This window comes from Ovis aries, chromosome X (assembly GCF_016772045.2).
Source record: "Ovis aries strain OAR_USU_Benz2616 breed Rambouillet chromosome X, ARS-UI_Ramb_v3.0, whole genome shotgun sequence".
In the NCBI taxonomy this organism is placed as follows: Eukaryota; Metazoa; Chordata; class Mammalia; order Artiodactyla; family Bovidae; genus Ovis; species Ovis aries.
In genome coordinates this window covers 11,598,628-11,619,482 of record NC_056080.1, presented here as the reverse complement: position 1 = coordinate 11,619,482, position 20,855 = coordinate 11,598,628, and the positions used below count along the sequence as shown (strand labels likewise).

Sequence of the window (20,855 nt, the reverse complement as noted above, 5' to 3'; positions counted from 1 at the left end):
GGCTGAGTAGTTTTCCATTGTATATATGTACCACCTCTTCTTTACGCACCCCTCTGTTGATGGGCATTTAGGTTGTTTTCATGTCTTGGCTGTTGTAAATAGTGCTAGGAGCTTAGCAGTGCATGTATATTTTTGAATTACAGTTTCTCTGGATATATGCCCAGGAGTGGGATTGCTGGATCATATGGCAGCTCTGTTTGTAGCTCTTAAAGTGCTCTCCATACTGTTCTCCACAGTGGCTGTATCAATTGACATTCCCACCAACAGTATAGGCGGCTTCCCTTCCCTCCAAACCCTCTCCAGCACTTACTATTTGTGGACTTTTTGATGATGGCCATTCTGGCTGGTGTGAGGTGATACCTCGTTGTAGTTTTGATTGCATTTCTCTGATACTTAGTGATGTTGAGCATCTTCTCATGTGGTTTTTGGCCATCTGTATGTCTTCTTTGAAGAAATGTCCATTTTCCTGATTGGCTTGTTTGTTTGACATAGAGTTGCAGGAGATGTTTGTTATTTTGGTCAACCTAAACATTTCTTATGCGAAGAAAACTTTTTTTTCCTTTGGTCATCCAACTCTAAGCTTATTTAGGGGAGCAGTTTAAAACAGATTTTTGTTGATTCTTGAAAACCTCAAACTTATCACAATATTCTGATTGAGATCTGAAAAATCATTCATTTTGTTACTATCCATTCTGCGGCAGAATCATTTCTCTAGTCTTTTGCCAAAATGTTTATTTACAAGAGAAAACTATCTTCAGACCACTCAATATGTTATTTGCCCAGTCCTTTTCCATTCTGCTTTGATTGATTCTCTGTAAAATAAACAGCCATGTCTTTTTTGAAAATTGATCTTAACGTCTTAACACACACTGCTTAAAGGATGGCCGAAATCCGCCCTTCCATGCAAAGAAAAGTCATAGAAAAATGAGAGAATCACATCTAATTAGTGTTCAGCATTATAAAATGCTCTGTTGTAAAATCCATTTGTATCTGTGTGAACTGCTTGTATACAATAAGAAAGCAGCTTTTATTATGAGTGTGTTGCTTTTGAAAAAGTCCAGACCCTAGATGGCAGTACAGAAGAGGAGTTAGTCAATTATCCTTATGCACCATCTGTATCCAAAGAACAATGCAACCTGAATGTGGATGTGTGTATTTTTTTACTGTTCTTATACGTGTGTGTATGTGTTAGTCTCTCAGTCATATCTGACTCTTTGCAACCCCATAGACTGTAGCCCACCAGGCTCCTCTGTCCATGGAATTCTCCAGACAAGAATACTGGAGTGAATAGCCATTCTCTTCTCTAGGGGATCTTCCCAACCCAGGGATCAAACCCGGGTCTCCTGCATTGCAGGCAGATTCTTTACCATCTGAGCCACCAGGGAATATGTGGCTATTAATAAGGCACCATTAGATCATTTGGTCTTAGTTTGACAGCAGCTATACATCATTCTAAGGAAATCAAAACTCTAGTACTACCCAACTTTGTTAGTATCAGTCAATTTAAGAAAGGACACTGTGTCATTTAGTTACCAAGAGCATGGCTTCTGGAGTCAAATTAACTTGGCTTGATTCCTGGCTCCCTAGCATACTGCCTCTGCTCTGAGAGCAAACTAACCTTTTAGGATCTCAGCTTCTCTCTTCAAAACAGTGCGTGCATGCATGCTAAGTCGCTTTGGTCATATCTGACTCTTTGCGACACTATGGACTATAGCCTGCCAGGCTCTTCTGTCCATGGGATTCTCCAGGCAACTGGAGCGGGTTGTCATGCTCTTCTCCAGGGGATCTTCCCAGCCCAGGGATTGAACCTGTGTCTCTTATGTCTCCTGGGAAGCCCATAATAGTGTCTGACCCTTAATACTGTTTTGGCTATTACATGAAATAATCCATTCACAATAAATAAACACCCACGTGTAGGGCTTAACTCCAGCCCAGAATGGATTAAATGCTCTACAACCATGCACTCATAGGAGGAGTAATAGTGACAATGGCTTCTTTACCAAAATTCGATGACGGTTCCCATCGGAAAGCAGCTTCTTTAGTCATTGAAAATATGCTGTAATCATTTGACATTCACATTTTACAGAGCATATTCAAGAATATAGGTGTGAGTACAACAGGGCATTCCAATACTTTTTCCTTCAATAATAACATAAGCAGAAGAGGTATGATCTGGAAAAGAATTTAACTTAGTAGGAGATTTTCGACATTCTGGTGATGAATTCTAAAAATAATAGTAAACACAGGCTCAATATATGTTGAGCACTGACCTTAGTAATTGACATGTATTCACCCATTTCACCCTCATAAATGCCCTCCTTTTATCCTAGCTGTGCTTTAAAGTCAGCAGGGCACTTATTGATTTATTTGGCTGTGTCAGATCTTAGTTGCAGCATACAGAATCTTTCATTGCAGTGCACAGGGTCTCTAGTTGTGGCATGTGGGCTTAGCTGCTCCATAGCATGTGGGAATTGTAGTTCCCCAACCAGGGATTGTGCTATATAGTAGGGTCCTTATTGATTATTTTATCAATAAGTAGTAGTGTGTGTCTGTTAATCCCAAACTCCTATTTTCTCTCTCCCTCCCTTTCCCCTTTAGTAATCATAAATTTGCTTTCTATGTCTGTCAGTCTATTACAAAGATGCATTTTATTTATTTTTTTAGGTTCTATTTTTTTAATATAAATTTATTTATTTTAATTGGAGGTTAATTACTTTACAATATTGTATTGGTTTTGCCATACATCAACATGAATCTGCCACGAACCCCCCTCCCTCCTCCCTCCTCATACCATCCCTCTGGGTCGTCCCAGTGCACCAGCCCCAAACATCCAGTATCATGCATCGAACCTGGACTGGCGATTCATTTCATATATGATATTATACATGTTTCAATGCCATTCTCCCAAATCATCCCACCCTCTCCCTCTCCCACAGAGTCCAAAAGACTGTTCTATACATCTGTGTCTCTTTTGCTGTCTCACATACAGGGTTATCGTTACCACAAAGATGCATTTTAAAAAAGAATTTAATTTAGTGGTGAGAAATATGAAATGAATGTAAAACTAAATATAGATGCCTCTCTATAAATAACCAATAAGTAAAATCATTTAGCTTTTGAAACTAGTTGGTTGAGGTGAAGAAATTCAAATATATGTATTCACTGAATCAAAAATCACCATTTTTGTAGGTCACAAATGGCTCATTATTGACAATGTACATATCGTTCAACATAATGCTAGCTATAATTTTTTAACATCACATTTAAACAAATACAGGGCTCCCTGGGCAGCAGCAGCTTTGACAGATACCAATGTGAAAGCAGCAATATTAGAGGATTCTGGAAAATTCATCACGTTGTGATCTGTAACCCAGCTTGGTAGGAGCAGGTATTTCATCATCATGGTTTATGAAGCAAAACGAAGGTTTGTCTTTGAACAATTAAGGTAGTTAAGATCCTGCTGTAACCATTGGAACCACTTAAACCAGATGCAAATGCAGTTCTTTCTAAAATATCAGATGATTGAGCCTCATATGTGTTGATTCTGGAAGCATTCATTGACTGCACTTTGACATTTTTTAAATGCTCCATTTTTGTGAGAGATCTGACTATTGGTCAATGTGGAACTTCTCTTTTACTGTTGGTTTTAGTTATCCCCGAAAATTCTGTGAAAGAATTCCTCAGAGCACCTGGTACCATCAAGGACAGAATTAAGAAGTTGCTTGCTCACAAGAATAGCATGAGAAAGAAGGTAAAAATGAAAAACATTGCAGAACCCAGAGGGACGCCCACCCCAAAGGTTGACTTGGAGCCCTTCATCTCTGAAGAGAGTGTTTCCAGAGATGGGAACCCTCACAGAGAAAAGAAGCGGAATGGAAACAGAAAGAAAGAAAGGCTGGAGGATGAGAACAGAGATGAGAACCATGTGGAGCAGGAACAAAGCCTTCGTGGAGATGTATTTTGTGAGTATCAAGTATGATTTTTGTTAATTTATGCATCTCACGAAAAGTGAATTGTAGTTTTCCCTGGCAGATGACAGGAAAGAGGAAGATGCCGTAACTAAGATGGTGAAGTGAAGTGTGACAGTTGGTCGCTCAGTCGTGTCCAGCTCTTTACCACCCCAAGGACTGAAGTCCATGGGGCTCCTCTGCCCGTGGAATGAGTAGCCAATCCCTACTCCAGGGAATCTTCCCAACCCCGGGATCGCACCCTGGTCTCCCACATTGCAGGCAGATTCTTTACTGCCTGAGCCGCCAGGGAAGCCTAAGTAAGATGGGGTCAGCTTTAAATTTTAAGAAGCAGGGTTGTCTATACGGTCTGGAAACTAACATCTTCTGCAGAACAAAATCACATTTGCTGCTGTGGGATGCACAGAAGGTCAGTCCTTTCCACTTACCTGGGATGTGTCCTATTTGATGCAGCCCCTCCTTCTGCTCCTGACCAAGGAGACCTGCTTGTCCTGCCAGCTCAGCCATCTGGCTGCCCAGCTCTGGGTGCAGTGCACCCCTAAACCCCAGAGAGATGCCCCCCACCCAGGTAGATTTGCTGAGCTCTACCTTTTTCCTTCTTCAAGGCACTTTTTACAGGCACACTCAGTGAAAGGAGAATGTCAGAGTTGTGTGGTTATAATTTTAAAAGGTAAAATTGAGGAACATTCTATTTAGAGCTTAAGCTTCAGATTACTACATGAGCTGGAGAATCACCATCGTCACTGGTGACTGTCCAGAGCCATCATCAGCCTCGGCCCCTGCAGGGGGATTTCCATGTTGACCCAGCCTGAGACTTTCCCTTCCATTCTCACCAGGCAACCGTTGCTCCCTCTCTATTTTGCCTTGTCTGTGCTTGCCCCATTGCTGTTGTTCAGTCGCTCAGTAGTGTCCAACTCTTTGCGACCCCATGGCCTGCAGCATGCCAGGCTTCCCTGTCCTTCACCATCTCTTGGAGCCTACTCAAACTCATGTCCATTGATTCAGTGATACCATCCAGCCATTTCATCCTCTGTTGTCCCCTTCTCCTCCTGCCTTCAATCTTTCCCAGCATCAAGGTCTTTTCTAAGGAGTCAGTTCTTCCCATCAGGTGGCCAAAGTATTGGAGCTTCAGCTTCAGCATCAATCCTTCCAATGACTATTCAGGATTGATTTCCTTTAGGATTGACTGGTTTGATCGCCTTGCAGACCAAGGGACTCTCAAGAATCTTCTCCAACACCACAGCTTGAAAGCATTAGTTCTTCAGTGCTCAGCCTTCTTTATGGTCCAACTCTTACATCTATATATAATTACTGGAAAAACCATAGTTTTGACTCTATGGATCTTTGTCTCCAAAGTCATGTCTCTGCTTTTTAACATGCTGTGTTTAGGTTAGCTAGGTGATGCCTAATGGGGTCCACTGGGGACACCTTTCAAAAAAGATGTTCTAGATGTGGAAACTGGCACTGATATGAATGCTTTGGAAATGTTAGGGAAACACTGCTGTAACCTACTCTGTAAGTAGAACACAACTGTCCGTTGGTATCCCTGGGGGATTGGGGGAAACACTGCTGTAACCTACTCTGTAAGTAGAACACAGCTGTCCCTTGGTATCCCTGGGGGATTGGTCCCAGGAACCCCTGCAGACACAAAAATCCATGGATGCTCAAGTTCTATATAAAATGGTGCAGTATTCATATATAACCTAAACACATCCTCCCCTATACTTTAAGTAGTCTCTAGATTACTTAAAAGACCTAGTACAATGTAAATACTATGTAAATGGTTTCCTGGTATGCAAGGCAAATTCAAGTTTTGCTCTTTGGAACTTTCTGAATTTTTTTAAAAATACATTTTCAACCTGTCATTGGTTGAATCTGTGGATGTGGAGCCCATGGTTACAAATAGCCGGCTATGTATGATAAGCCATATATGATAAACCCTCTTCATTCATTGATTCATACCTTCTTAGTATGTGGGGCTTTAGGGATTTTTTTTTACTGATCGAGTGTTCATTGTTAGCCTCTAAGGTGAATGAAGCGAGTGAAGTTGATCTGGTTCTGATGCAAAGAAAAACTGCATCATCCCATCGGAAACACAAAGGTGAGTAACATATATTAGGAGTGAGTATATTTTAGGAGTACTAGCACTCATAAAGAATATTGAAGAATGGAAGCAAGAATTACCTGGCATGGCATCTTTTAATTTTAGAAGTTAGACAGAAATAAAATATCTTTTCTGGAATAGGGGAAATATGCGTTAAGAAGAAAGGAAAGTGAGAGAAGAGGCCGTGTGTTTGTACTGGCTTAGATATATGTAGATGGACAGCCTGGATTCCAACCTAGTTTAGGAGTCAGGTCTAGTTCCAGCCCTCAGTGTTTGGAGGACTTGGTCAAGTCACTTATGACTCTCAGTTTTACTTTCTTGAAAATGGGCATGATGGGAGAATTTTTGTGGCAGCCACATCAAATGATGTAATGTATGTGAAAATGCTTTGCAAATCATTAATGCGTCAACAACCAGTTGCTGCCCCTTATCTCTTCAGCTTTCCCCCTTTCTTTGCCCTTCCTTTATTCCTTAGTATAAACTGCGAAAGCCCCCCATTCCAAGCCAGAGCCTGGCATTCGTTACAAATCAGAAACATCTCAGTCTTTCCTCTTTTTCCCAGTGGTAACTTCTGACACCTACATCAGAGGTCAAGACTGTTTTCTGTAAAGGGCCAGAGGGTGACTATTTCAGGCTTTGGGAACCATATGCTCTCTGTTGCATCTGTCAGCTCTATCACTGCAGCTCAAAAGCAGCCACAATCTGTAAATGAATAGGCGTGGTGTGTTTCAATAAAACTTTATTTGCAAGAACAAGCAGTGGGCCAGGATGTTAGTTTGCTGACCCCAATCTACATAAAAGTAACTGGGAGCACTGGGTCAAAGGTTGTGCTAGCTGACCCTGTACTCCATGCAGTTGTTAGGATTTCTTAAATGAACATTTGTTAGATCAAGCCCCTGGGTGCCAGATGGTTCAACAAAAGACCACGAAAGAAATTGAAATAGCAAGTTTATTACTCCAGGTCTTGGGGAACGACATGGCGTGGCCTCCAGGGGCCCTAGAGGGAAGTCCAGGCAGAACGTGGGGCACACGCCTCTATGAGGGTCCATGTGTGTGTAGTGCTTTGGGCTTGCTGGGCTAAGGTTGCATTGACGGATTCCAATGAAAACAATTTGGGTATTAGTAAGCTTCAGGGGGCCCTTATCTAAGGCAGACACAAGGCCCTGGGAAGCAGGGGAGGGTGTCAATCACAGGGGACATTGGGAAGGTCATATGAGCAACTCACTTTTATGAGTGACTCCATGGGCTCTTATCTAGGACTTGCACTTGCATGAGGGCTAATGCCAGTTTAAGGCCCTCACAGACTGCAGGGCCAAACAAAATGGATACCAAGACAGCCATACTTAGCTAAACTTTTTTTTAATTGAAATAATTTCATTGACAATGTTGTGTTAGTTTCCGCTGCACAGCAGAGTGACCCAGTTATACATTCATATGTATATATTTATTTTTGCATTCTTTCCCGTTATGGCTTGTCATAGGATATTGAATATAGTCCCCTGTGCTATGCAGTAGGACTTTGTTGTTTACCCATCCTACAGATAATAGTTTGCATCTTTTAGTCCCAAATTCCCTAAACTCTTGACAGCAACTGCAAACATGGCCACGCCTTCCAGAGATCCCAATGTTAAAACATTTCCTAATCCGCTTAATGATGCTGAAATGCACCCTTTTTCTTAGCACATTTAAATATCTCAGTTGACTGCACCTTTGACCATGGCGTCTGTGACTGGAAACAGGATATAGAAGATGATTTCGACTGGAATCCTGCAGACAGAGATAATGGTATGTAGTCTTCACTGATCCATGTCCTGTGATCTGGCCCTGGAATTAAAGCTATCCAATGATTCAAGGGTAATTGTTCTCATTGCTTGTGAAGTCAGGGTTGTTTGTCACCTTTGGAAGCTTTTAGACCTTCCCAAGTCTCCCCTGATAAATGATTGACTTAGTCCATTTCCCAGCCACCTACCCCGTAAAGGATTCTCCAGCAAACCTCTTCCGTATTCACTCCCCTGCTGCTGAGACACAGATGTAGGACTTTGTATAAGGTTTAAGAGTATTCGGGAAAACGTAGAAGGAAGTTGTTTCTTTTCCCTAGTTTACCAGCTATGGTGCTCTGTGGTTTTCTTTTGAGTTTAGGAGGAGGGGGAAAGGAATCTGGAAAGGAAATATTAATATGACCTCTCCCTAAACCTGGAGTTTTAGGAGCGTCACCCCTCAGAGCACTGCAATCATAATGAGCAGCAGATCAGCACTCTGAACTCCTGGACTGGACTTGCCCACCTATCGCTGGAGGATTTCTTTCTTTCCAGTTAACCTTGAATTTTTCTCTGCTGAAGCTCTGAGTTGCCTACTTTCTACTGTCTACCTTTGAAGGGCTCTAACTTCCTTTGAGGCAGAGCATTTGGTTGGCAGATCCCATTTGGAGCATAAATAGAATTTTGGTCATCTAAGGCTGACTCTGTAATTAGAAACAACTGTTATACTTTCAGGAAGTCTGGTTCTTTACCCATCAAAGTGCTTCTTTGGAGAGGTATATGCCCAGCCCTCAGGTAAAAGATCCTCCTAGATCCTTCCTTGACACTGATTCCTCCCTGAGAGCCTTCCTTGCAAGCCCTTACATGCAATCAGGAAACCTGGGTGTCTCCTAACAAAAATTCCTTTTACAATGTGGGATATAGGTAGAGGATAGAAGTTCCCTATTTACAAACACCTGATTTGCAAATAACCCTGAGGTTCACTCAACACAGGCTGAATCAGCATTTTTAGAAGGATGAAATCTCAAGGACAGATCAAAGTGGGCTTGAACTGGAGTAAAAGGGAAACCTACCACAGTGGGTCACAAAAGACTGTAGCTAGTAGAGCTGCTAGATAAAATGTAGGATGCCTCAATTTCAGATAATCAGCACATGCTGTTTAGTATATCTCAGACATGTTGTTTATGTGAAATGCAAACTCCACAGGGCATTCTGGACTTTTATTCTCTGAATCTGGCAAACTTACTAACTGGGGAAGAAGACCAGGCAGTCTCTGGGTCCAGTGAAAACTAAAGCAATGTCAATCTGGGCCCTGAGAATGTCTCTAGGAGTTGGACTACCAGAAAACTCCACCCACCCACTGTGTCTTTCACCTGGCTTCTAGAGGAATATCTGCTTTCTGTCAACTTCTCCAAACCCCACCCTATGAGAGTTTTTGTCCAAGTCCATCAAAGCCACAACCATAAGGCTGCAGATGAGCAAATATCCACTACACTGGTTACAAAATTCTTGGGAAAAGGATCTGAGAAACAGGTGATCTGTGTTCCTACCATCTTCAAGCAGAACATGGAGTGACACGTTGCACATGGTGGCTGAGCTCCATGATACCGTTAGTATAGATTCATGTACGTTGTGAATTAAATACCACACTGTGGACCCACCTAACCAGCTAGCCATTGTACATACAACTCAGTGGAGAAATGCATTCCCGGGTCAAACAACCAAGGTGGAAAGTTCTGGAATACAAGTTTTCTGTTAGCTGAAAATTATCTACAGTGCTCAAAGACCATTAAATTAGATTCTTACCCCATACATACTACTATCAAGTTTGTGAATGTGAGCAGATTCCTCAGTTTCTCTAACTCTCAGTTTCCTTCTCTACAGAGCAAAGAATTTTAGCCCTAGGATTCTAAAATTCATGTTAGCATGAAAATTTTGTTCCTAAATATTTGAAATGAAAAGGACTTGAGCTTCCCCTATAGGCGCCTATTGTTCATTTTTTAACTGCTATTTTATTCACTGTAGCCAAACCCTTTGCAATGGCCTCATTATCTGTGGGTTTTTCTTCTCTTCCAGCTCTTGGCTACTACATGGCTGTTTCAGCCATGGCAGGTCAGAAGAAGGACATCGGCCGTTTGAAACTTCTCCTCCCCAACCTGCAACCCCACAGCAACTTCTGTTTGCTCTTTCATTACCGGCTGGCTGGACGCAAAGTAGGGAAGCTTAGAGTGTTTGCGAAAAATAGTAACAATGCCCTGGCCTGGGAGAAAACCAGGAGCACCAATGAACAGTGGAGGATGGGGAAAATTCAGCTGTATCATGGAATTGATACTCCCAAAAGCGTAAGTGGAAAACTGTATAAAATGAGATGTTTACATTCTTTTTCACTGACTTAACAAACAAAGCAAAACACTTCCTGAAGTACCTAGGCCCTGGGGCTACAGAGATGAATAAGACTTTCCCCTCCACTTAAACAGCTTATATTCTGGAGTGAAATACACAACTAACGATAATACTTGTCAGGTGCAGGCATATCATACTCTGTGGAAATGAACTGCTCATGTGTCAGGCTCCTCCCACCAGCTTCCTTCCAAACCAGGCTCTAAATCCCTTACTACATAAAAGCACATCCTGCTCATTGATTCTGTGCCCAGCACTTATCACAATGAATGGAAACCAGAAGGTCATTTTCCAAAATATTTATTTTATTCAAGTATAGTTAATCTATAATGTTGTGTTCCTCTCTGCTGCACAGGTGATTGAGTTCTACCTCTAGATACAGTAAGTCCCCTGCATATGAGTGAGTTCTCTTCCTAGAACGCATTTGTAAGTCCAACCAATTTAGCCAAGGTACCCGTCTAACTCAACTGGCTATATAGTACTGTACTGTAATAGGTTTATAATACTTTTCACACAAGTAATACATAAAAAAACACGGCAAATAAAGAAAACATTTTAAATCTTACAGTACAGTACCTCAAAAAGTAGAGTGGTGCAGTACAACAGCTGGCACACAGGGGCTGGCATCAAGTGGACAGGCAAGAAGAGTTACGATGGAGGAGGGCGAGGAGGTGGGAGCTGGCAGAGCTGAAGGACCGTCAGCAATAGGAGGCGGAGGGCGAGCTGTAATGTCACTCACGCCCGACCTGAATGGAAGGTACCTTCGCATCTCTGAAAGCTAGAAACTTGAAGGCTCATATGTAGGGGACTTAACTGTAACGCTTCTTCCTAATCTTTTCCATTATGGTTTGTCACAAGGTACTGAACAGAGTTCCCCGTGCCCTACAGGAGGACCTCGCTGTTTATCCATTCTCTAATAGTTTGCATCTGCTAACCCCACATTCTCAACCCGCCCCTCCCCCACCCCACCTTGGTAACCGCAAGTCTGCCCTCTATGTCTGCGAGTCTGTTTCTGTTTTGTAGATAGGTTCACTTGTCTCATATTTTATTTTATTTATGTTTTGGCCCCAATGTGCCACATGCAGGATCTTAGTTCCCCGACTAGGGATCAAACCCTTGCCCCCTGCATTGGGACTGCAGAGTCTTAACCACTGGACTGCCAGGGAAGTCCACATGTGTGTCACATTTTAGATTCCACATATGACTGGCATCACATGGTGTTGGTCTTTCCCTGTCTGACTTACTTCACTTAATGTGATATTCTCTAGGTCCATCCATGTTAGTTCCTGGCCCAGGCATTGAACCTGGGCCCTGACAGTGCAAGCTCCAAGTCCTAACCAAAAGACCTTCCCAGTTACTATCTTACATATGATAGTGTATATATGTTAATCCCAGTCTCCCAGTTTATGCCTCCCTACCCCTGTCCCCTTTGGTAACCCTGTTTGTTTTCTTCGTCTGTGGCTCTGTTTTGTAGATACATTTATATGTACTATTTTTCCCACGATTTTTTTAAGATTGCATATATAAATCATATCACATTTGTCTTTCTATGTCTTACTTCATTCAGTAGGACCAACTAGATCCATCCATATTGTTGCAAATGGCATTATCTCATTCTTTTTTATGGCTGACTAATATTCCATTATGCCGCACCTTCTTTTCCCTTCATCTGTCGATGGACATCTAGGATGCTTCCATAACTTGGCTACTGTAAACAGCTCTGCAATGGACATTGGAATGCATATGTCTTTTCGAATTACAGTTTTCTGTGCACCTAGGAGTGGGATTGGCCTATCATACAGTAGCTCTGTGTTTATATTTTAAGGGACTACCACACAGATCTCCCAAGTGGCTGTACAAATTTGCATTCCCACGAGTGGAGTAGGAAGATTCATGACGATAATTAAATTTCTTCTAGCCTGGGTTTTGAAAAGAAAACTGTACTATTCCTTTAGTGTTTTTTTTTTTTCTTCTAAAAAGGAAGGAATTCCAAAATTTCCTCTTAAACTTTACTGTTCTCAGCTTTCCAGGGCTTTCCAGATTCTTTTAGGTGTTGCAGGAGCCCTATTTTCTCTGATTGTAATTCACTCAGTGTAGATACCAGGCATCCGGAAAATACATGACCATATATATTCAATGTCAAAGCCTGTTTCTATGGAATAGGGACATATGAATTGCATTCAGTTTAATAGCAATTAAATAGTGGGACTTTATCATTGCTTTAAATATCTTCAAGTAATTTTTTATTCCCTCTCCATTATTAGATCATTTTTGAAGCTGAACGTGGCAAGGGCAAGACTGGAGAAATTGCAGTGGACGGCGTCTTGCTGGTTTCAGGCTTATGTCCAGATGGCCTTTTACCTGTGGATGGTTGAATGTTACTGTTATCTTTTATATCTTTATATTTGGCTTTTTATGTCAGTTCTCTGTCTTTTGACAGCATATCATAGATCCCCCGCATTTTAGAAATACAATCTGAAAAACTGTGGTGTTCAAACAGACTCATTATTGTGAGATGCCTTTCTTGTATATGATATACTAATATTTGCTTTAAATATAGTACCACTGTGTCTTCTCATTCATTACTGAGTCTATAAAACTTGGACGTATCAGTTCAGCCCTCCCCACCCCAGTACATGTGATGTGTCTACATGACTTCCTGAACCATTTTATGTAACATTTCTAGAATTACAAAAAAAAAAAAAAAAAAGCAGCACAGAGAAATGTTTAACTATTTGACTTTAATGGCACTTCTTGGAAACTATAACATCACAGATAGACTTTTACCTAAGTTGCTTAGCCAGATCTTTCACAACCAAGTTTGTATATTTAAGTCCTTTGTAATAATAATATCCAAATAATCACCTTGTGTCATGGTTTAAGTTTTTCTAAGTAAGAAAATGTGTTGTTAATTGTATGCTTAATTATGTGTATGGTTATTTGCTTTGCTAGAAAATGTGTTTTATACTTTTTTCTGTGAAAATACTTATATTATTTTTAACTTATATTCTTAAAAATTCTTAAAATTACTTGCTATTATGGAAACACATGACTGCTTTCGTAGGGCTCATAACTATGAGGCCAATTAGCTTAAGCTGTTGAATTGAAGGTGTCGGAGAATTATCTAAAATCAAAATTATGCTAGTAACCAGATTCCAAAAAAGACGAATGCCTCCTTGTCTATTTCGTTTTTCTTCCAAATTTAAGAACTTGTTTGTGTGGTAATGAATTCTGAGTGTACATTCCTGTGGATAAAAGTATATTGTGTTTTAAGATTCTAGGTTGGAAGGTGGTTCAGGACAACTCCCAAACAGAAGATTCCCCAGGTATTTGCCTGTTTGCCCTGGAAGCGACGAAGGCATTGACCTGTAAATGGAAGGAGAGCGAGAATGTGTCCACCTACTAATCCTTAAAATTTGTAGCCTTTTTCTTAGAGTTTTTTTATATTGAAAGTCATAGTAATCCTTCTTCTTTGTCTTTTTCTTTTAAATAAGAAGGATCATTTAAAAGAAAAAAAAGACAAGAAGGAGTACAAAGGGTTTAAATGGACCTTATAAGATGGTGGGAAAAAACACATTGTCTTCGTTTACTGTGAAGTCCTTTTCCCATAGAAAGTCGACACAGGACTGTGGCTCTATCTGTTAGGATAAGTACTAGTTATAGAAACCCCCAAAACAATGTTTCTAGTGAGAGCAGATGAAGAACTGCCTGGCTCAGTGAAATCAGCCCACAGAATTGTAAGAGATAATATTATAAAATGGTTGTGTTAAGGTGCGAAATGCAAATGTGGGGTGGTTTGTTACACGGCAGAGGTTGACTAACACAAGTGATTGCTATTACATGACTCTGCTAGAACCTGAAGAAGACCTCCCCCACCGTGTCTCCTCCGTGACCAGGGAAATTTGAGAGCACAGTTACGGCTTAGAGTAAAGGAAGAGAGGAGACTGTGCAGTGAAGGCCAGTCAGTGCCCCAGTAATCCATGTTATAGGAAGAGATGTTAAACTGAAATAAATCGGGAGGCCTGCAATTACGTTACCTGTAGGGAGAAAATCAGTATGAAGCTGATTTAAATTGAATGTAGTAATATTGCACGTTTCTCTAGTATCTGTAGCAGAGACTTCTAGTTGCCTACCCAATATCCTTTCTCACCTTTTTCCTTACCAGTATGACCATGTATAAATATACATGGGGGGACTGCAATGTGTTCAACTAACAGGCTGTGCTTCCCAACCTCTCCTACAGATGGGGGGCTCACTGAAGTCATTGGTGAGGCTTCCAGGAAGGATCGTGAAAGAAGGCTCTCAGTGGGCAGCTCCTTGTGCCATTTCCCTCCCTCCTTCCTGCCTACAATGTGATTGTGAAGGCAGGAGCTCTGGGAGCTGCCTTGTGGCCACGAGGGCAAGGGCCACAGCCCATGGTGGAGCACACAGCTGGAGGAAAGCCGGGCTCCTGACGACATGGCGGCATGTCTACCCTGTCCCGCACTGGCCACCGCTTGACGTTACATGAGACAGAAAGAAATCCTCTCTTGGCCTATCTAGGATTTCAAACAAAACACAATCCGATGTCAGGCGACCATTCTTCCTGAGCCCCAGAGGGCTGCCCTGCCATGTCCGCTGCAAGACCACAGTCTTTGGGACTAACTTCTTGGACCTTAAACACCAATATCTTGTTTTGAATTCAGGTCCACAGCCTCTAGTCATGGATCTCTAGCCTGCAGCAGCACAGAATCCCATTGGATTCCTTTGGCGAACCTAAGGTCAAATATTCCAGCCACGACTCCCACACCTGTGGACCCTGGCCACTGCTCAACATGGAACTCCCCTGGTCATTCATCCTCTCCCACTCCCTCCTCCCATCGCCGTTATAGGCTCCCTCCTCTGGACACTAACTCCCACCATTTCTGCCCCTTCCCCATCACACCTGCTCCTCTCCCAACCAAGGAGGAGTACTGAATGACCCCTTCCGCTCCGGCACTTGATGCCTCCTGAAGACTGCACTGATCTCTAGCGTGGCCTGATGTAGCCTATATTTTCGGTGCTCTTCTTTTTTCCTCAGGCACAGAATACTCGTGGGATGACTCTGGAATACTTTTGCCTGAAGATGTTTTCAGATGTCAAGAACCATAGCCCTACTTGCAAAGCTAATAAGTTGACCTGTCACAGTTTTATTAGGTGTCAGTAGAAAAGACAAGCCTCCTGGGTCAGAGAGAGACTCTATTTCTCATGGGACAACAGGTAGCATGGGCCTCGGTCAGTCCACTGCCCCTTACTCCCCACCCTGCGTCTCCCAGGGGGCGGGCGACAAAGAGGCGTGTCCAGAGGGATGCCAGGTACAGGGTGAGTTTGTTTCCCAGCTGAGGAGTCCTGAGTTAAGGAAAGCCCCAGACTTCTAAGAGGACCACTAGCCCACCTGCCCAAACTTTGCCCTAGAAGGCACTGTTTTGTTGGCTTTGTCAGGAAAGAAATCTGCTCTCGAGAAATAAGATATTATCTCTATTCTCCCAGGCTGTGTGCCCTACCACCATCCTTGATAAGACAGCACAGAACAAAAGCTGCCAACGTCTTTGTACGGAAAACAGGCAGAAACACATGAGACCCATGGAGACTGGCCTCCCGACAGCAGACTCTTAGGACCTTGCAATAGTCAGTTGGGGGAGGGGATGGCAGTGGGAAAAGCTGGGTAGCAGTGTGGACTCCTGAGAAGTTTAGAACTTGGCAGCTAACATTCTCACCTTTGATACTACTGCTTTCTGGAACTTACTTTTCCAGGACCAATGTTTAAATCTTTTTCCAATCAGACCGGAAGAAATCAGGTGAGTTAGTTTCTGCCAAATAAACAGACATAAAGTAAAAGCATTCTATCTTCTGAGAGAGAACTATCAGATTTTTTTTTATTTTTTGTAATTTTATTTGCATTTTACATTGGTGTAGAATTGATTTACAATATTGTATTTCTGATGTATAGCACAGTGGTTTAGTTAAACATGCACATATATCCATTCTTTTTCAGATTCTTTTCCCGTATAAGTTATTACAGAATATTGAGTAGAGTTCCCGGCACTATACAGCAGGTCCTTGTTGATTATCTATTTTATATAAATGTGTATGTATTAATCCCAAACTCCTCATTTATCCCTCCCCCTCACCTTTCCCCTTTGGTAACCGTAAGTTTGTTTTCAAAGTCTGTGAGTCTGTTTCTGTCTTGTAAATAAGTTCATTTGTATCATCTTTTTAGATTCCACATGTAAGTGGGATATTTTCAACCTTTTTCGTCTTCCTCTTCAAGTCAGTGAAACAGTGACTGCAAATGCCAGATCGCTGTGTCCAGTCTCCACTCAAAGCCTTATCCTGCTGCTACATGGAGGCCGCTTCATTCTGTGTGGCCAGGGAACAGCAAAGCAGCTAGCAATTTAGGAATTTGTAAATGTGTACAGATAGGGGTTCTTTCTTCCCGTGGAAAATGGAGTTGTAGATTGGACTAGTTATTTATGACCTCTGGGGAACTCTTACATCTTTAAATATCCTAGCCTGCTTCCTAAAGAGTCCATCCTTAGCACACATGTGGAAAAACTCCGTACAACAATTTGCAAATCGGCTTTTATCTGAGAGGCAGTTGTGGGGCGGTGAGAGCCCTCCTGGAGCTGAGGAGGGCTCCCCAAAGTGGGTTTAGAATGGGAAGGTTACATCCACCTATTTTTGACCGAAACTTGTCCTGTGTATGTCTCTAGTCGGTTTGGGAATGTTATAGAAATCGTTCTCCATTTCTAGGTCGTGGTTTTGTTTGTTATGCTTTCTCCCACCCATGGTCTCGCCACTTTCTAGACCATGATGGGTGGCGGATTCAGTGCAATTAGGTGAGAACTAATTACTCTTTCCTTCTCAGTAATTTCTTTGATAGCCTATATATGTATTTCACTGGCAATATTGCCCAAAACACATTTGGAAGTGCCTTTTTCGGGTACAAAAATCGTACAGAAGACTTCATATGCAATTTATGGTCACACGTCATTTATGACCAAGAACAGCACATCTTACCAACCCAGGACTCCACTCCTAGGTATATACTCTATAGAAACACATCATGGCACTGTTTATAATAATCACACTCAGTTCTGTTCAGTTGCTCAGTCGTGTCTGACTCTTTGCGACCCCATGAATCACAGCACGCCAGGCCTCCCTGTCCATCACCAACTCCCAGAGTTCACTCAAACTCACATCCATTGAGTCAGTGATGCCATCCAGCCATCTCATCCTCGGTCGTCCCTTTCTCCTCCTGCACCCAATCCCTCCACAACTCAAATATCCATCACGTCCCTTTTGAGTAGAAAGGATAAATAAACTAGTATATTTATTCAGGGAAATACTAGCAAGAAATGAGAATGAACAAACTAATACTACTTACAGGAACACTGATGAATTTCTGAAATATGGCACTGATCAAAAGAAGCCTGGGAATTCCCTGGTGGTCCAGTGGTTGAACTTGCTGTCATTGCCGAGGGCCTGGGTTCAATCCCTGGTTGGGAAACTATGATCCCACAAGCCACGTAGCACACCTGAAAAGTAAAAAAAAAAAAAAAAAAAAAAAAAAAACAAAGTAGATAATGTATGGTTCCATATATATGTTCTCCCCAACACACACTTATATAAGTTTTGAGATCAGATGCAATGAATCTAGGGTGGCGAAGTTGGCATTGTGTTTACCCTTGGAGAGGGTGCTAGGAAGGAACACAGGGGGACTTTTGGGGATGGTCATTGCTTCACTTAAGTGAAAGTGTTACCCCTCTTTAAGATGAACCTCATCAGTATGACTTGGGGCCTGCTGACTTGGGACATGAGTTCATCTCTCAATACAGGCAGGTTGTGACTGCAGTTCCATAGATTCATGCATAATCCAGCCACTATTGACTTTGACCTTGGGGATGTCCCCTAGCCTGCCATCCAGGATACCCAGGGACTTTGGCCTGGAGATAAATGGCTTTGGAACCCGCCCCCAGCTCTTCTTGGCCACGCTAGGCAGCACATGAGATCTTAGCTCCCTAGTCAGGGATGGAACTTGTGTCCCTTGCTATGGAAGCACGGAGTCTTAACCACTGGGCCACCAGGGAAATCCCAGCATTGGAATCCTAAGGAGTGGGTTCAACAGGCCCAGGGGTTCAGGCCTAAGGGCCTTCTTTCCTGCTGTTCGGGTGGTGGAACCCTGATCTCTGCCATATTTGTTGGTCTTTCTGGACACTGGGAAAAGTTTCCACATCCCCCTTTGTTCTCCCTGTCACTATCCTTTTAAAATGGTTTTCCTCCTGAAATTGAGCTGGGGTCCCACAGCTCCCCCACTGAAAAGGACAGTTGGCACTTGGCTCCCTTGGTTTCCAGCCCCTCTCTCAGAGTTCCCACAGTGCCCTCGCGTGGCGGCTTCCATGAACATGCGTGGTTGCCTACAGGCAGACAGCAAAGAGGGCTGTCTTCAGTGTCTCTTGCTTCCTCTCCATCCCATTTCTCCTCTCTCTAGTGTTTTGTGAACTCATGCTTCTTTCTGGATACCCAGAACCTTCTAGTCACTCACCCCTGAGCTCTTGAATATCCAAGCTTGCAGGCCTCTCATTCCCTCCATGTTCACCCTGTCAATGTTGACTTGTCCTCTGTCCCATTCTGTTGATCTCTGACAAATGAAAAGGAAACAGCCCTTAAAAAAAAAAAAGAAAGAAAACTCAGGCTTAAGGAATAAACAGCTGGAACTGTAACCTCACTAAGTAATTGTTGTTGTTGTTTAGTCACTGAGTCGTGTCTGACTCTTTTGTGATCCCGTGGACTGTAGGCCGCCGGGCTCCTCTGTCCATGGGATTTCTCAGGCAGGAATACTGGAGTAGGTTGCCATTGCCTTCTCCAGGAGGTCTTCCTGACGACCCAGGGATCGAACCTCCGGGTCCTGCATTGGCAGGCAGATTCTTTACCACCAAGCCACCAGGGAAGCCCAAATAATATTTACTCTTTTATAATAGCAGCTTCTATTGCCTTAATACCAAGGAACAGGGAAGAAGGCACTTTCAGCACTGTGTAAGATCAGGGATTCTCCTCTGATGATTCACATCACACAGCTGCATTAAGATGGAGGCTGAGTCAGTGTTTGCTGGTAGCCAGCAACAGAAAACAGACTTCTGCTAACCTATAGCAAAGGGAAGTTACAGTAAGGAAAGACAAGTGTGTAGGAGGATGGAAAGCCCAGCAACCCAGCCTTGGAAATAAGCTCCAGGGCTAGAAGTGGATGGGAAAAAGCCACTGTTGATCAGGAAGCCACCATCTGCTGGACTGATCTCTTACCAAGTTACTCTCCCCATTGTTCCACAAAAGTCACTTTCCAGGGAGAGGTGTGTGATCAGGCCACCTTGGATCATGTAGCTGCCCCCTGGCTAGGGCAGAGCAGGGCACCTGATGGCTGTTCAGAAGGTGGGATGAAAGCTGGGTTGCGAAACCTGTCTGAGTCCACCACATGAACGCCGTCACATAAAAGCTGGCATTGAGTACATGTAATTGTCCGAAGCAACATAGCAAGCTAAGTGATTTATTCTTGTCACGACAAGGAGGTGAACACCTTCATCGTCTTCAGCAGCTAGAAACCTAGGTGGTGTTTGGGTCAGGTTTGAAATGAATAACAACATAAATACTGTTGTATGCACCAAATGACATAGCAACTACAGTATGGTAGGTTGTTATGGGGGGAAAGTGAGGCTGAAATGGAAAAACTGCTTCTCTTGGGCACCATAAATCAGAATGGTGCACTTCTGGGCAAATGCATCTCCCGCTGAAGACTCAGAAGACCTGGGATGAGCATGGTTCTCCTTCATATTGTCGTTCCTGATGAATGGTCGCTTCTGGCAGCACGCCCTGGTTATGTGGGGAAAGGGGGTCTGAGGATGCTGCGTACAGTGGTGAATCTGGGACAGTAAGCCTTCAGGCTGTGGGCTACACGCACGAAAGACCAAGGAAGCAGCATACGTCAATGGATTTTAGTTCACTGCTTACTTCTTGGGCTTCCCTGGTGGCTCAGATGGTAAGGAATCCGCCTACAATGCAGGAGACCTGGGTTCGATCCCTGGGTGGGGAAGATCCCCTGAAGGAGGGCATGGCAACCCACTCCAGCATTCCTGCCTGGAGAATCCCATGGACAGAGGAGCCTGGTGGGCTATAGTCACAAAGAGTCAGACGCATGCTGCTCCTCTGATGAAATGCTCTTACAAAACGACACCCTTTTGAAAGAAAACCCTGAGAACCAAATGCAGTGGGGGCTCTCATAGAATAGTCCACATCACAGGTAGATGCATTCCTCATGGTAACAAGTCACTGACAGAGTGACGTCCCAGGGGGTGGGCTTCAGCTCGAACTTGTTAACAGCAACGCAGGAGTCAGCTGAATAGACAGGCGGCGGTATTTGAGTTGGTATCCTTTCATCCCGTCTCTTTTTGTACTTTTTCTCTATTTCGCTGATTACATTGATTGTGAAGCCCTCCCCTGCCAACAGTGATCAAGTAGTATCTGTGTTGTTTCGCTGCCTCTTGAATGATATGTACCACCAAGTAATGGGAGCCCAGCTTGTGGATCCTTCATTCTCTCCTACTCTGTTGCCACAGA

The 20,855-nt window shown here is 43.0% G+C and overlaps 1 protein-coding gene across 1 annotated transcript in view; it reads left to right on the top strand.

The window, feature by feature from the left end:
• LOC101121916 (epidermal growth factor-like protein 6) overlaps positions 1-13,093 on the top strand; it is a 52,790-nt gene extending 39,697 nt beyond the window's left edge. The window contains exons 8-12 of the mRNA XM_042242302.2: positions 3,651-3,962; positions 5,989-6,069; positions 7,753-7,857; positions 9,906-10,171; positions 12,494-13,093. Of these exons, the coding sequence (XP_042098236.1) occupies positions 3,651-3,962; positions 5,989-6,069; positions 7,753-7,857; positions 9,906-10,171; positions 12,494-12,604 (875 nt within the window). The 3' untranslated portion in view covers positions 12,605-13,093. The remainder of the gene's footprint in view (positions 1-3,650; positions 3,963-5,988; positions 6,070-7,752; positions 7,858-9,905; positions 10,172-12,493) is intronic.
• The last annotated feature ends 7,762 nt before the right edge of the window (positions 13,094-20,855 follow it).